The following is a 16,555-nucleotide window of genomic DNA, read 5'->3' as shown; positions in this document are numbered from 1 at the left end:
TGCAGTGACACAATTAATTTCAAAATATTCTTTCTGTGAAGTAAAATATTAATGCATACTAAAAAAAACAATATAGCTAACTTAAACATGAATGTATCCACTTCATGATGTATTTAACTCAAGACCATGCTCTAGATAGTACAATATATTGTCTGTAGCGAGGCCGGGTAAGCTCAGAGGATCCAGAGGTATGACACATGTTTCATTAATCTGGCTTTATGGCATTGTGGAGACCTTAAATACAATTTCCAGTGCTATTCTCTTCAATTATTTCTGTTTCATGAGGTATGTGCTATCTATCTACCCAACTCTACTGACAATTGACAATTATATTATAGCAAATATCAGTGGCGGATCCAGGATGGGGCATTTGGGGCAAATGCCCCCCCCCCCCCCCTTCAAGAAATTGCATACAAGATCAATATACTCTAATAGAGCAGTCAATTACTCTAATAAAGCAGTCACAATGTTCATGAGGCAGTGTAGCTTACCTATGAAGCTACAAATAGGATTTTATTTTACATAACAGACGTGATATAGTAGGTAAGGATAACTAGCTATTATTGTTGTGACCTTTTTTTTTTTTTTTTTTTTTGGTCTTCAACTGGTTTTCAGCAAGTTTTTTTGGTCTTCAACTGTTTTTCAGAAAGGTGCCCCCCCTCTTTCGAAACTCTGGATCCGCCCCTGAATATCTACATCATTGTAGATGTAACATGTATTGTCATTGTCTGCATCACAGACATTGTCTGCCTGTCCATTAAATCAATATAAACTTGAAATTCTGTGAAGACATTACAGTTTTTACTTATTGTATACTGCATGGTCATGTTCAGCATATAGCTACTGATTAGCAGGCTACTCATGTGAACTATGAATTCAAATCTGAATTATGAATTTCAAATCTGAATTATGAATTTCAAATCTAGGCATTGTTTGCCACAAATAACCTTCTGCTAACTGTAGTAGTTTTCTCAGTCACTCTAGCATTCCAGGTTGCGGTAAACAGCATTTTAATGGGAAAATGTCTGATAGCAATAATTTAACGTTCAACTTGTCATCAAGTGGGGTATTGTCATTGTCTATAGTTGCATGTGTACAAGGCTATATAGTTAGCTACATATACTATGATGCGTGCATGTGTGTGTGTGTGCGTGTGTGTATGTGTGTGTGTGTGTGTGTGTGTGTGTGTGTGTGCAGTCTTAAAAGTTGTCAATGATATACTGTACCATACAGCCTAAGTCAGATATGAGCTATCCATCCTATATTTTTATCTTGGTAATTTTAGTGCTATCATACAAAATCATAATCAGTATACGACTGATCAGTTCTTTCTGCCAGCCATAGCTAGCTACTTAATTGTACATATGTGTTAAGCCATACTTGCCTATTGTTGCTCGTACCCAGCTGACCCAATTTTGAAGAAAAGAAATTATATTTGTAATCACTGCGAAAAGATTTAGATACTCTAACAGAACAGTCAGATGGTACAATTTTTATCTCAAAAGTAAAGGAGTAGATCACTTAATACCAGCATTCCTCACCCCTGACTAAGAAAATCTACAATACGTCAGTGCCATGTATAGCTCATCGAGCTATATATGTAACTACTAGCTATGTTTACAATCATTTATGATAGTTATGTGACTAGGGATTTGACAGGTCTGCATACAGTACAGTATAAATGTTTCTTCAATCTGACTTACTAATCTATTATTTTTGTAATAGATGTAGCTTGTAACCCAAAATTATAAAGAAGTTTTTTGCCTGTCAACCAACCCATTTTGTTGCAAAATTGATCCGAGCAACAACTTTTCAAATAGGTATGGCCTTAATTAGTTGGCCTATATATTAAGAATATACTACATTTATTAGATTTGCATTGCTGTTTCATGCTAGTTAATTATATTGTTGTACTTCTGCAGCATTACTGGGTGAGGAGTGTATAAGTACTATAGAGTAAGCAGTGAACTCCAGCATACAGCAGCTTATTTTACTGCTCAGATTTATATAGCAGGCTGCAAGTTCCCTAAAAGCTTTATAGCCAGCAAAACTCAACAAAACCAACCATAACATGTGTAAAAGATCAGTCCATATTCATGTAATGAGGTGGTCAAATTATAGTACTCTGCATGTTTATTTTAAAGAGGTGGGTCCTAATACAGGTGGTCAGAACAAACAATTATCATTATTATGTACAGGCTATGATTGGTATTTAACTATACGACAGGTTCATTGTTACATGTGGTCCTTAGAAGCTGAGACCACCAAGTTGTACTCTAGCAAACCTTATGAAACCTTCAACCATTTCTGTTTTCTTTTTCTAAATAGAAGTTTAGGCACTAGGACTTTGTCCTTGTCCATATATGTGTGGCCAGCCACAAGTCATCTAATCTCTTTTTAAAGTCTGATATGGTGGGTGCTGAAACCACTTCAGTTGGTAAATAGTTCCACTGATTTCTCTGTGTAAAAAAGCTGGCTTTCAATTGTAATCTGCACTGCTGTTTGTAGAGTTTCAGATGGTGACCCCTTTTGTGGGAGATGGGGTAAAGCATATATTTGACCAGTCAATATCATGATAACCTTTTAGGAGTTCATATGTCTCTTTGAGGTTGCCACATTGTCTTCGGCAATATAAAACGAATAAATTTTTAAGTTCCTTCAGTCTAAAAACTCATATAGCAGATCAGCTAAAACAGCTGCTAGGTTAGTTTACCATCTTTGTACTCTCTCCAGGGTATCAATGTCCTTAGCTAAGCATGGACACCAAAGTTGCACACAATACTCTAGGTGAGGTCTTACATAAGTCTTGTACAAAAAATAAATAGTTCTTTAGAGAGATCTTTACAAATGTCCTTTTGAGAATTTCCAGAATTTGTGTCACACAAGCAGCAGCTTTATCACAATGTATGCAAGCAAGGATAATGTAGTCCAAACACCCAAGTCTTTTTCAAAGTCAACTTAATTCAATTGCAGTAGCTAGGGACCTTGGGGTAGTAGAAGTTCCCATTGTGTAAATTGTACTTAAAGTTTTACCAATGTGCATAACTTTACATTTCTCAAGGTTGAAATCAAGTTGAGAAGCCCGCAGAATCTTGACCATCCTTGCATGTTGTCCAAGTCTTGCTTCATTTTAACTATGGCAACGCCTCTTGTGAAATGGTGTTGATATTCACTGGACTCTATGGACTACTGGACTGAAACACTAGCTAGGATCTATTCTTTAGAGGACTTTGTTAGGGACTTAGTTTAATGGAAGCTATACATTTCTTGATGTCAATTGGCAGTCTGCTGGTAGATCAGTTTATGATGTGGAATTAATAGTTGGAGGTGGCTTTTAATACAGATGGTTTCTAAGATGAGCTCCACTGCTATGTAATTGCTCGTACAAAACACGTATATTATTATGTTGCATGAGTGCTTGTCAATGAGTGTACCATTAACTAGATTTCATTGCTCAAGTATCATTTTTAAATAAAAACATTTTTGTGATCATCATATTTATTTAGCAAACTTGCGAATCAGTTGCAAAAGAGATTGAAGGAATATTAGTTAGCAAGGGTACAGGAAAGAAGCCCACAAAGGAACTTGTACTGAATGAACTGGAAAGTGCTGTAGAATCTCTTGCTTCCAATTCATGCAAGGCAAAGTGTCTTAAAAAGTTAATTAAAACAGATTAGTGGACGGCAATACAATTATGAAGGCCACAGGAAAGTGAATTCATCAGCAACAAGGCCTCATCATAGAGATCGTCACAGCTCAGCCTCAAGAATGAATGTTGATCTTGATTCAAATACAGGTAACAGGCATACAATGCATCATGATATGCCTATGTAAAGAGCTACGTACATTACTGGCAGACCTTTATCAAGAACTTGCATGATCAATCAAGACAACATGCAGTGATTTGTAAATAAAGCTGGCTGAGATACATTTGCATTTGTCTAGTTTTACATTTGCTAAACAAAATTCATGTGGTCAATTAACATTGTAAATTTCATGTATCAATGCATTCTCCATCTCCTCTAGTAAGGTATATGTGTGTACTATATACACCGTAATGTAGATGCCTGTTATCTTGATACTGTTAGTGCATTTAACAAAGGGAAAATAGCACAGCCTTTCACAAATTAATAATCCCAACTTTTACATAAGAAGTAAGTTTGTGATTAATTATCATAAATTTTGGGCAGAAGCATACAAGTTCACAATTTACAATAATATAAATAGATTTGTTTTTTGCAGATGAGGTACCTATATCTAATGATTCAGTAGATATGACATGGTCAAGTGCAGTGACAGATGAATTGGACCAGGAGTATGGTGACAATATTGAATCAGAGAGTGATCCTAAATGTGAACTACAATAGTCCCTTGCAATGCAGACATGTTTTTTTTATTAATACAGGTGAACTTGATGCATTAATGCATTGAAATTGAGCACAATCTAAAAGAATACCAAGCCAAGCAAAATGCAAGTGGATCTGCCTGGCGTCAACGCATAGAAAGAAGAGAGGAAGCATGGGAAGTCAATCGCAGAGCCATATTCGAGCATGTGGTGAGAAATGAGACTCTGCCAGAACAAAACGTAATGAGAAGCATGCATAATGTGCATGCATGTATATTAAGTGTTTCAATGATGTAGGACTGTTCTTTGTGTGGGAAAAGGGCTTTTATATGCTGTTCCAATTGTGGTTCTGCCGTGCTGTTGTGTGCAGCCTGTGATGATGTCATTCATAGCAGTCATCCACTACATGACAGAGAAATCTGGTGTGGATCGCACTTTGTACCAGTACCACCAACAACTAGTATTTGTGAAGAAAATCTAGAGTTTATCACCATAAGTAAGTATTTAAACTTGTGAATAATGTTTTGACACACAAGCAATTATGCATGGGTCTTTGGCTATCACCCTCATTAGATGTTTCTATATCTGTATGACAGGTAGATTCTGGCCATTAAAGCAGCCATGGAGGTGCCCCAGTTGTGAAAGTGTAGGAACCTACAAAAGAATTCCTATTAATCAAGATAGGTGCATTGTGATAACACCAGAAGGTGATGTGTGTGGTATGGATGAATTCTTTTTTTAGTTTTATGCAACGAGGGCTTAAACATCTAAAAGTTATATAATTTCTTCATTATTCTCCTAGGAATTTGACACCAAGTGTAACACATTTAGAATTCCATGGAATTCTATGCATAGAAGGAAAAAATTGCCGAGTGAATATTTTAATTATTATTTTTCTGTAGCTATATTATTGCATACTCCTGTTTCATCAAAGTTAGTTAATTAAAAGTATTCTAAATGTATCTGAACTCATGCAGTTTTGAAATCCAAAATAGTGATAATTAAAAGCTAGTCAGAATCTGGTATCTTGTACAAAATTTGATTTGAAAATCTGAATCCTGCATAGGATTCTCAAGGATTCTTTGTGCTGTCAGACCCCTTTTTGTTCTTAAATTTAACAATCTGTGTATCAACTATATAACACATGTATACCGTATGCATTAAATTAGGACTGAACATAATTGTGAATATATCACCAATATATAATATTGCTCTATTCAAATAGTAAAACAGTGACTATATTGTATTCACTAGTAACATACAACTATTAACTTTACTGTAGTCAACTATTAACTTTACTGTAGTCAACTATTAACTTTACTGAGTACTACAATGTAAAAGTTGATTTATTGTATAGTCTTATTTACTATTTACTTAACAGGAAGATTTGACTTGGATGTCTGTACTCTGGCATGTGAACATTGTTCATTTGTGCTAGAGGATATGTTACCCGCCATCATAGATTCTGGCTTTTGGCCTGGGAATGTAGCCAGAAGACATCAATACTTATTTTCTAAGAAGGCGTTTGATTTGTTTGATCTTCTTCATAAAGTACTTCCTGGTACTTCTGTGAGTGGATTCCTTCACACTCTAGAAGAGGTGTCAGCTCTTAATGGAAGGGTGCGTGTTGTTAACTGCACAATAATTTATCAATTGCATGTTCTTTGTGTTTTTCATAGCTCTCTCCCACACACACAAATCATTTATTATATATCTCTCCATAATACTGTGTGTTTGTGTGTGCGTGTGCATGCAGTGTGTGTGTGTGTGTGTGTGTGTGTGTGTGTATGCATGCGCACGCATCGCGTGTGTGTGAATGTGCATATACACCACAGAGAATTGGTCCTCTGTGATGTAGCTAATGGCAGCAGCCCTGTCCCTAACTGTGTGGTGAAGACCATGGTACTCTAGAATTAGCTTTGGAACCCAAACAACAAGGCCATGCATATACACTTCATGCATTGCATACACTGGAGCATTGATAAGGATCAAGGAGAAGCTCAGGTCCCTGCTATTGTCTGTGGCCCATCCGTCCTCCATGAGGTCCGCCTAGCCTTGTAAATAGGTTAGTAAGCGGAATGCGTCTCATGGTTGGGATGAGGCCAGGATAAAGAGAATCCTGGGACAGGCAGTCAAGAAGTGTGTATGTGTGTGTGTGCGTGTGTGCGTGTGTGTGTGTGAATGTGTGTTTAATGTTATTTCTGTAAAATGTGCATGTATATGCAACATGAAATTATATAGCTACATGTGCATGCTTAAGTTGAAAAATCTAATTTACAGTAATTCCTTGCCAATCTATGTATAATTATTTTTTGTATAAAGAAAAGTTACCTTCCTATATATACTACTCTTTGTATACTCTATAATTTAGTACATGATATTTACAATAATTTATTTCAACATTAAAGACTTCACCCATTAATCAAGAAACCTTTATGAAAGGCTTTGTGAAGAGTTCAGATACTGCCGGATGGAGATTCAGCAGCTGCAGCACACCTCACCATTTGAATGTCCTGCTTGTCACAGAAAGCAGCATTTAGCACATGTAGATGGCAACAAGAAGTTGTATAGATTTGACAAAGTTCCCAGGTATACTGTTTATCTACATATAAATGGGTGATGGTATGTGCAGCCTAAATGAACTCATAGAGGTATCCGAGACTCCTACTACAAAGGAACATTTTTTGTTAATAATGAAGAGGTTGATCATCATTTGGAATTAGTGAATTACCATGATGACACTGTAAGTAAACAACAATGTGTTTTACTTTCCTTTAGATCAATTAGCTTGGCAATTAAATGTATCCATTGCAGTGAATAACTATTCTACATAAATAGTAACTTGTTATTGGCTCCCTGCTACACAGACTTTCAGTAGCCTTCTTGCGGGTCCCTATAGTGGATAGAGTTTAGTAATCGTTTTTACATATATAATTGAAAGGTACAAGAAAGCATGTAAAGGTTTACAATGGAGTATGTCAATCACTTTGGTGTTTACACACTTAACTATGTTTCACACATAAATACATAATGTGTCACTATTACACTTGATGGATGTTGTACAGCACAAACCCTATATATGCTATGATGATAATAACAATTTAACATATCTATTAGATGGCACAGTAGTACTGCTTTAGGCTTTCCTCAAAGTTGAAGGAGTAACCAAAATGCTGTCATTGTGAATACACCTGTATTGCACATGACAGAAAGGATCTTTACAAAAGGTGTTAATGTACAGTGTATATAGCAACAAATCCTGTGTTGACTTACAGAAGGTTGAATAGTGAATTTTAAACCAAATCATCATAACCCAATTTTTGGCCTGCTTTCACATGAATCTGCTACCCCACCCACCTGCCTGCCTGACTGCAGCTTGTTGGCCTGAATGTATGCAGTCACTAGGGTATGGCTATCATTTCACATCACGAAAAAGTCATGTGCCTAAAGTACACGGTCATTTTCTTCACGCATGGAAACCACACCAAGGTATTAATTGTTTGTATTAAGACTTTCCTTAGTGGAGATGTCACTAAATAAATTTAAATGCTTAAGAAGAAGAAGTGGATATCTGTTTTAAATCAATCATAGCAACCTGTAGGAAATCATGCAATCAGAGTACAGCTACATGGCCCCTTATCAATAGCTAAAAGCTATTAGTTGTTGTATGCACCTGACACCTACACACAATTCTGAAACACGTACGTACTGTTCAGGCACTAAGGCAAATTAGGAACTTGATGATTAGCACAACACAGGAAGATGTTTCACAGTTGGAAGATTTGGGCATCCAAAGTTTCAATTTATATTATCAGGAGCTATTATCATGTGACATACAGTAGTTTCCATTTGCTTTCTTAGTTAATTCCATGCTTAGCTGGATAGAATTAAAATACCAGAGCAACTAGGCATTAGTAAGCACCAGTCTGTGAAGGTAGTGCCCTAATTAATGCTATGATCTTCCTCTCTCTCTCTCTCTCTCTCTCTCTCTCTCTCACACACACACACACAAACACACACACACAAACACACACACACACACACACACCACACACACACATACACACACACACATACACACACAAATTAATTCAGTATTTTGATCTACATTTGCTATTTTTGTAGCAACCAGGTATGTGCGGTATGAGTAGATGGAAGGCAGCCAAATCTACTTCAAAGACAATGAGGGGTTTGGATGAGACTGGAGTTGTTGTGGCTGGCTGTCGTCACATAATTGCCCAAAAAGCAGTCAACATGTTTCGTGGTGAAATGTACGTATGTGTGTTATTAACTTAATTGTAATCTTTATTTGATAAAGATATGGCTATACTCATTTTCTGCACATGAATTATCTCACTCATCGGAATCTGAGTTATCTAATTCATGATGTGATATGCAAATATTGGCCATGGACCAGCAGTGTCCACTATTCAGGCAACAGTAGTGGAAACGAAATGATTCCTTGCCTCCCTGTAATGCATGCAAAAGCTCACACTTGGCATTGTCAGGTAATAATTAGAGGTATAGCACACAGAATAATATGTTTAATTATGCTGTAAAGGTGCTATGGGGTGCTCGGTGGCAAGATGGAGCTGGCGCAGGATCTGGGGAGGATATGGAGCTGTTTTTCAGCTACGTTTCAAGGTGGAGTCCGTCAACTAAATACATCTTAGCTTATCGTATGTACTTGAAAAGCAATTTGTCTATTCACTTTCACTATACCTGCACTACAGGCAGAGAAGACTTTCTCACTGAAGCTGTGAGGTTTTGGAATCAACGAAAAATTGATTCTCTTCCTCAAACATTAATCCAGAGACTGAGAAAGGTGTAATCCTCTTTAAGTACACCAAAATATTTTATATACTTTTTTGTAGACAGATAAGAAGTTATTAACCCTGGAGGGAGAACTTAATACACTGCGGGTGACCTCAAGCATCAACACAACTGAATACAGCCTACATTTATACAAAGCTAATATACAAGCAGTAGCAAGAGGTATATACTGTGTACATGTGTGTGTGTGTATATAATATTTTGTGAATTGTATAGTAGACACTATTTTGTGGTCTATTCACACAAACATGCTAATGATCTGATCCCTATGTGTTTCAGGTGAACTGAACAAGGAATTTTCAGAGAGAGATAACCGAGAGCAGTACTTCAAACTCTGGAAGCATATGGGTATAGCTACCTCTCTCACAGAATTTAGTGCTAGCAGTGATATTGTTGATAGTATAATACTAGGTATGCATGATGTGTGTATGTAATAGAATTTGTGACGATACAAGCATATGTCAGAAAAGACTTTAAAAACGTCAACACCTACTTTTGTACAATACATATACATTCAATTCTCTAGAATCTGCTCAGCTCTATAAGGAAGCAACATCTGTGGTTTCAAGATCACAGACTAACACTGTAAGACTTCGGGAACTGGAAGAGTTATTATTGATCGTAGATGATGCTTCAAGAGAGCAGTGTTTGCAAGAAGGGAAACAATTGGCAATTAAGACCTGCTTAGAGCACTTCCAAGCTGATATGGAAATGCTATTTTAAAGTATAAAAAAGAAACAAGTCAATGTACAAAATTTAGCAAGTGCATAAACTTGGAATAATGCATATGTGATTATGCTAGTGTAAATTATTGTAGCATCTAGTAAGCAAAGAGCACACCTGAGGCACAGTGTAGCAACAGAGAAGAATAGGCTGGCAACCTGTGTAGATAAATACAATCAACTTTGTGGTGCTGCAGTAGATGAATACCACACAACATCAGTGGAGAGTATCTTAGATGGAGATTTTCCATGGTCACTGCTTACAGGTAAAACTAGTAGAAAGTAAATTACCTAGCTTTATTATAATAGTGATGTGCACCTGACACATTGTCATCTAACATATTTGCATATACTAAATTGTTAGTAAACAAAGGGTATTTAACTAAAATAATAACATAAAATTTTTGATAGAATGTACCGACTTGCCGTGTGTCAAGCATGCGTGTTTGCTTATAAATCCATGAACATGCTATAGTATATACAGTGAAACCTCTATTAGTGCAGTACATAAGCCCTTAAAATTGACATAATCGTTCACTTTTTGATAAAAGCACCATTTTTTTTACAGAGTATATGGAGCGTGCACTAAGTGTTTTAAGAAGGGGAGGCACGTAAATAGTCCTCAGGAACACCCCTTTTTGCACCCTGACAAGAAAACTATTTGTTACTATTAAAAGTCAATCATGTTTCTATCAAGTTAACTGCTGGGCCTAGTATCATAGTAGTACAAAGCATACAGCTGGAACATAATAGCCTATTAGTAATCTATAAAATACAAATAGTTTTCTTACCTAGGCAGTAAACAAAATCACTAAAATTTCCATTTGCAGGGATTCTGTTAAAGTTTTGGACCATCAATGCTGACAATCGTGTAGTACTATGTACAAGGATCATCCTGATGTGTATCGTTTCTTTATTAAAGGGGTATAACAAAAGTTATTTATTGTTAAGTTTTAATAGATCACAGGTGGATATCTCAACAGAAAACCATGAACTACAGCAGTTCAGTTATCAAGCACAGAGCTTGAACAAAAGGTCCCTTGTCCTTATACTGGGCACCATATATATGAAAGGTAATTAAATTTCTAGTTTAATGAAGGCAGTTGCAAGTTGTTTCAACATCTTGTTTTCAAGTTACAGCGCTTTCAATTCAGAGTAATATAGCATAAGCAAGAAAAGCACAAGGATGTGTCATAATCTACTTCTTAGTGCTCAAAATCTCACTTCATTGGAACCCAGCTCCTTTATGCTTATTTTGAGCATTATCACAGCACTAAGAAATACCTTAATACTCACCTGTGTGTTTTTCTTGCTTATGCTATATTACACTGAATTGAAAGTGCTGTAACTTGAAAACAAGATGTTGAAACAACTTGCAACTGCCTTCATTAAACTAGAAATTTAATTATCTTTCATATGGTGCCCAGTATAAGGCTAATGGACCTTTTGTTCAAGCTCTGTGCTTGATAACTGAACTGCTGTAGTTCATGGTTTTCTGTTGAGATATCCACCTGTGACCTATTAAAACTTAGCATTAAATAACTTTTGTTATACCCCTTTAATAAAGAAACAATACACATCAGGATGATCCTTGTACATAGTAATACACAATTGTCAGCATTGATGGTCCAAAACTTTAACAGAATCCCTGCAAATGGAAATTTTAGTGATTTTGTTTACTGCCTAGGCGAGAAAACTATTTGTATTTTTATAGATTACTAATAGGCTATTATGCTCCAGCTGTATGCTTTGTACTACTATGATACTAGGCCCAGCAGTTAGCTTGATAGAAACATGATTGATTTTTAATAGTAACAAATAGTTTTCTTGTCAGGGTGAAAAAGGGGTGTTCCTGAGGACTTTTTACATGCCTCCCCTTCTTAAAACACTTAGTGTACGCTCCATATACCCTGTAAAAAATTGGTGCTTTTATCAAATAGTGAATGAATATTTGGCTTAGGCGCTGGACTGTATAATCTGACGTTCATTGGGATAAGAAAATTGTGTTGGATTAGCAAGGATGTCGAATTATTGAGGTACATAGTATTACATAGAAAACGTCTTTTTGGTATACAAAACAATGTCTAATTATAGAGGTACTCTGGTGTCGGATTAGGGAGGTTTCATTGTTTAGTCATCCTGATACACTGAAGCCTCAACACTTCTGTAATCCAGAATACCTCTATAATCTGACATTGTTTTGCATACCAAAAAGACTTTTTGCATGTAATACAATAATCCAACATCCTTGCTAATCCAATACAATATTCTTATCCCAATGAACGTCACATTATGGGGGTTTCACTGTACTGAAAAATTTACCTACATATACTAACGCACAATATAATGGTTAAATGTTATTTAATATGCTTACATCATAATTACAGGCAAAAGGCGGAGTATTGAACTACAACAGCAAATAGAAGCTGTGGAATAATTCAACAATTTTAAGCGTCATAAAGAAGAAAGAATTCTACTCATACAAGAAATGAAGGATTGCCTTCATTATTATGACAAAGTGATATTGCCTGCAATTCAGGTTAGCTATATGATTATTTGCTTTAATTTACTTTTATCCAAGAAAGTAGTTTTCAAGTACACTAAGTGTTTAAAACTTGGGTAAAAGACAAGGCTATTTTACACAAAATTTATTATAGGACATAAACAATATTGTTTATACAATGGATTTGGTATGCTATAAACAACCAACAGACAATGTGTTACATTGCATTTATGTATGTATGTTCAACATGCACATAAGTTACAATTACAACAGAATCTATAAGAGATGTTGAGGACAAGATGCAGCTGATGATAAGAGACTCTGCAACTGATCAGGTCAGATATTAATTTTGTAGAGTTCATATCACACATATTGAAATGCTTAATTGTACAGATAAATCTACCTTGCAATTACAAGTATGCTTCTTATTCAATGGAGCGCATGTTTTTAGAGGGAAAATTGGCAACACTACTGAAAAGTAAAGCCAAGATAGTACACAAGCTGTGTACTATGGCAGAAGAATTTAGAACTCTAGAGGTGTTCAATGTTGTAGACGAGTGCCATATTACTGAACCTGATGAAAGTAGTGAAAGTGATATTGACTGATGGATGTATACAGCATTTTGCACCTTATCACACTGCAACTATACTGTTCACTTACATAATCATTGTCAGCTGATATTTTTTATTCATTCCTGTATTTACACGTAATTTTTGTCTTCATAATTGCACCTATACATCTGTCTGGACTATGTATATCAACCTGTAGTACATAATATTAATGAGAACTGCAGTACAGAGTAAAAGTATATAGGAAAATGACAAAAAGATGTGAAAAGTAAAAGACAGTTGAACATTTGTAGTACATTAGGTGTATGAATAATATTACATGGTAAAACAATACTGTCCCTGACTGTGTGGTCAAGGAGAAGCTGAGGTCTCTGCTATTATCTGTGGCTCATTCATCCTCCATGAGGTCCACCTAGCCTAAATAAAAGGCTTGTAAATAGTGTCCCTTGGCTAAGTAGATGGGTGTGTCTTATGGGGAAGGGGGGGTTGGGGCCTATATGAAGAGGATCCCCAGTCAAAGTGTGTATGCATGCCAGCATGCATGTGTGCCAGTGTGTGGGTGGCTAGAGTATCAGCATGGTATAATCAAGGAGTGCCAGGTTTGATGCCTAGTTTTTACTGTTGTTTAATTTGTTTCCTTAAACAAGAAACTTTACTCCGCACATTTTTCCAGTATGCCAGACCGATGGCTTGGCATGGTGTCAGCTGGGGAAGCAGCCCACACCCAGCTGAAACATCAATGGGTACCTTAGTGGTGTTAATCAGCCAACTGTGTAAGACTACCTACAGGAGGCCGTACCGTGCCTCACAGGTAAAGCTGTGGGCACTGGTAATCCCACCTGGTCCTTCACCCCTTATGTGAGGCAGACTCCATGAGGATTTTCCTGTTCAGCACCTGAGTAAAACATAGGAGTCCCAGTGCATGCTGGTTCACTGGGTAGGCATGACTGTGTTAGCATGGCACCCAAAGGCTTTGTTTTACTTGAAGGCTTTGTTTGTGTGTGTGTGTGTGTTTGTTTGTGTGTGCATGTGCGTGCGTGTGTCTGTGTGTTGACTATATCATGTATACAATAAGTTCTACAATTTGCAATTCTCTCCATTGGAAGAAATGTTAAAGCTGCCAAATTCGATGCATGGGTTAGATGAAAGCACAAGGAGGGAGCCCAAAGGTTGATATAGGTGGCTTGTTTATTCCACTAATAACCACTTGGTTGCTACATAGGTACGTGATAATACATTTCTTACAGCCCAGGGGAGTGGCCATGAATGTTCTGTATAGCCACTGCCTCTTCTGCCCATTTAGCACTAACTGATAGCAATAGCAATGTACATTACTTGTATTTAAGTCAGTTACTTTAGTGTATTTAGCATTATTAGTTGTGGATATTCTGAGATACGGACAGTAGTATGTACCAGACTGCCCAGATAAGAGAGGTTCCACTGCATTTAGTTTACACTGAAACCTCTATAATCCGATACTCATGGTGTAAGACAAACTGTGTTGGATTAGCAAGGATGTCGGATTATTGAGGTAGTATTATATAGAAAAAGTCTTTTTGGTATACAAGACAATGTCAGATTATAGAGCTCTATATATTCTGGATTACAGAGGTGTCGGATTAGAGAGGTTTCAGTGTAGGAACGATCATAATAATATCAACTAGTATGAAACAGAGAAAATAGAGATTTGCAGCATGACCGTACATGTGCTATAAAGACCATGATAGTTTTTCAAGTCTTTCATCAACGTAATTTATCTACCCTGAACCAGGGCCGCCCACAGGGGGGGGGGGGGGGGCAACTGGGGCATTTTGCCCCGGGCCCCAGCCTGAAAGGGGCCCCAGGAGGCCCCATGAAGGGCCCCCTAAATACCTGTTTAAAAGATCGATATACTCTAATAGAGCAGTCAGATCTCAATACTCTAATAGAGCAGTCACAGTATTCTTCAGAGGAGCAGTATAGCAAGCTTATAGATAAGGAGATATGGTTGGTGATGGGTAGTTATTGTCATTGCCAGCAGGTTGTGACCTTTTTTTTTTTTTTTTTTTTGGTCTTCACCTTACAACTTGGGTCAAGGGCCCCACTTTAACTCTTTGCCCTGGGCCCCTTAATTTCTCTGGGCGGCCCTGCCCTGAACAGCAGGTGGAAAAAACTAAATTACAAAATTGATGGTGTACAAGGTTTCAGTGTTCCAATTGTTTTTATTATCCAAGGTTACCAGTATCCCTTGCCGCCTTGCTACCACTCCTAGCACTAGGTGGTAAAGTGTTGGGAAAAGAAATAAATCCAGTGTTCCAAATCATTGTGTGATTCTGATCCAGAGAATCAACTATATAACTTCATATGGTCAACATATCTAGATTACAAGCCACAAGATTATTTTTGGCTGTCCAGATAAGGGAGGTTCCACTCTAATAATTACAGTAAAAAGTCATGCAGTCTCACCTGTGGCCATTAATTTTAGGCAACAACAAAGTCCATAATTATGCATGGTTAAATGTATGGACACTAATTGTGGGCATGTGTAGCACTTTCACATCTCAGATCAAAGGAATTCCAGAGGATACATTTGCCATGTATACCTCAACACAGGCTAGGGAGACATCTAAATGTACACTGGTGTACATTGAAATGTATCCTGGGAAGTGGTTGCACTTCTAAAAGAGCAATCCACTTTCATCAAAGCAACTTGCATGTAGATGAGGTAGTGGTACCACCCTTTGTTTGTTTTATACAAGCTCAGACCAAAATCGATTGTGGGAATAAATCAATGTTCTATGTTTGACCTGCACATGTACACAAAATTATTATACTGCTGGACAAGGTTACAACTTTTTGAACAGATGGACACAGAACCTACGTGGATCCATTCAAATGCTCATAATTATTATGTTTGACCATTAACTCTTCTAAGAGTCTGGATATCATGATGCGACCAATTGACCATTTGGGTATTATATACTACATACCACACAATCCACAAGGATTATTTCAGTATTGCAGCGAAATTTTGTGTTCTGTAACTTATGCATAATGAACAAATTATTTTTTTATAACAACGGTTGCCCTTGGATTCACCATAATTATATATAATTGCAATGGCCATAATAGAATGATATTCTGTTCACACCTGCTCTGCTTTTGCAGGTCCATTCACATACTACACATGTAGCTACCCAACGCTATATAAACTATGAATGCTGCGTTGTACATTCTAACACTAAGTAGCTATAGATGAACACAAAGCTTTCAGCCAACGTGCTACCATGATTACACCTACGTATACCCAGTGAATCAGCAATAAGACACCTGTTCACTACTCAGGTACTGAGAGTCAATGCAAGCAAATCCTCCTGGGGCAGGTTGGACCATGCCTTACAGGTGACACACATGGATGTGATATACTATTACATGACATTGTCATCAAGTTAATGTTATTTCACTGTAATTTCTGCTACCATTTTGGATTTCTGATTGCATTCAACGATGCTACTGAACCATGTCTATACAAGCACACATTCAATCACACATACCAACCTATTTGTATGCACTTAACTTTATATTTAATCTACATGTGGTTAT

At 36.9% G+C, this 16,555-nt stretch overlaps 1 protein-coding gene across 1 annotated transcript; it reads left to right on the top strand.

Annotated features, from left to right (window-relative positions):
* The first annotated feature begins 4,945 nt into the window (after window positions 1-4,945).
* LOC136237777 (uncharacterized) lies at window positions 4,946-12,386 on the top strand. The gene is made up of 13 exons (XM_066027990.1): window positions 4,946-5,052; window positions 5,727-5,965; window positions 6,754-6,934; window positions 6,995-7,088; window positions 8,471-8,616; window positions 8,664-8,853; window positions 8,907-9,024; window positions 9,079-9,170; window positions 9,220-9,340; window positions 9,458-9,589; window positions 9,705-9,941; window positions 9,996-10,166; window positions 12,288-12,386. Exons 3-11 carry the CDS (start codon window positions 6,816-6,818, stop codon window positions 9,899-9,901), a joined length of 1,209 nt encoding a protein of 402 aa, XP_065884062.1. The 5' UTR covers window positions 4,946-5,052; window positions 5,727-5,965; window positions 6,754-6,815; the 3' UTR covers window positions 9,902-9,941; window positions 9,996-10,166; window positions 12,288-12,386.
* The last annotated feature ends 4,169 nt before the right edge of the window (window positions 12,387-16,555 follow it).

This window comes from Dysidea avara, chromosome 11 (genome assembly GCF_963678975.1).
Source record: "Dysidea avara chromosome 11, odDysAvar1.4, whole genome shotgun sequence".
NCBI lineage: Eukaryota > Metazoa > Porifera > Demospongiae > Dictyoceratida > Dysideidae > Dysidea > Dysidea avara.
The sequence above is the reverse complement of the archived record's forward strand: the minus strand, read 5'-3'. Positions and strand labels throughout refer to the sequence as shown.

Bases quoted from the DNA above. Each gene is read 5' to 3' on its own strand.
- LOC136237777 (XM_066027990.1), top strand. From the start codon at position 6,816: ATGGAGATTCAGCAGCTGCAGCACACCTCACCATTTGAATGTCCTGCT. The intron at 8,617-8,663 runs GTACGTATGTGT...TATTTGATAAAG, and splicing joins AACATGTTTCGTGGTGAAAT to ATATGGCTATACTCATTTTC. The intron at 8,854-8,906 runs GTAATAATTAGA...TATGCTGTAAAG, and splicing joins CTCACACTTGGCATTGTCAG to GTGCTATGGGGTGCTCGGTG.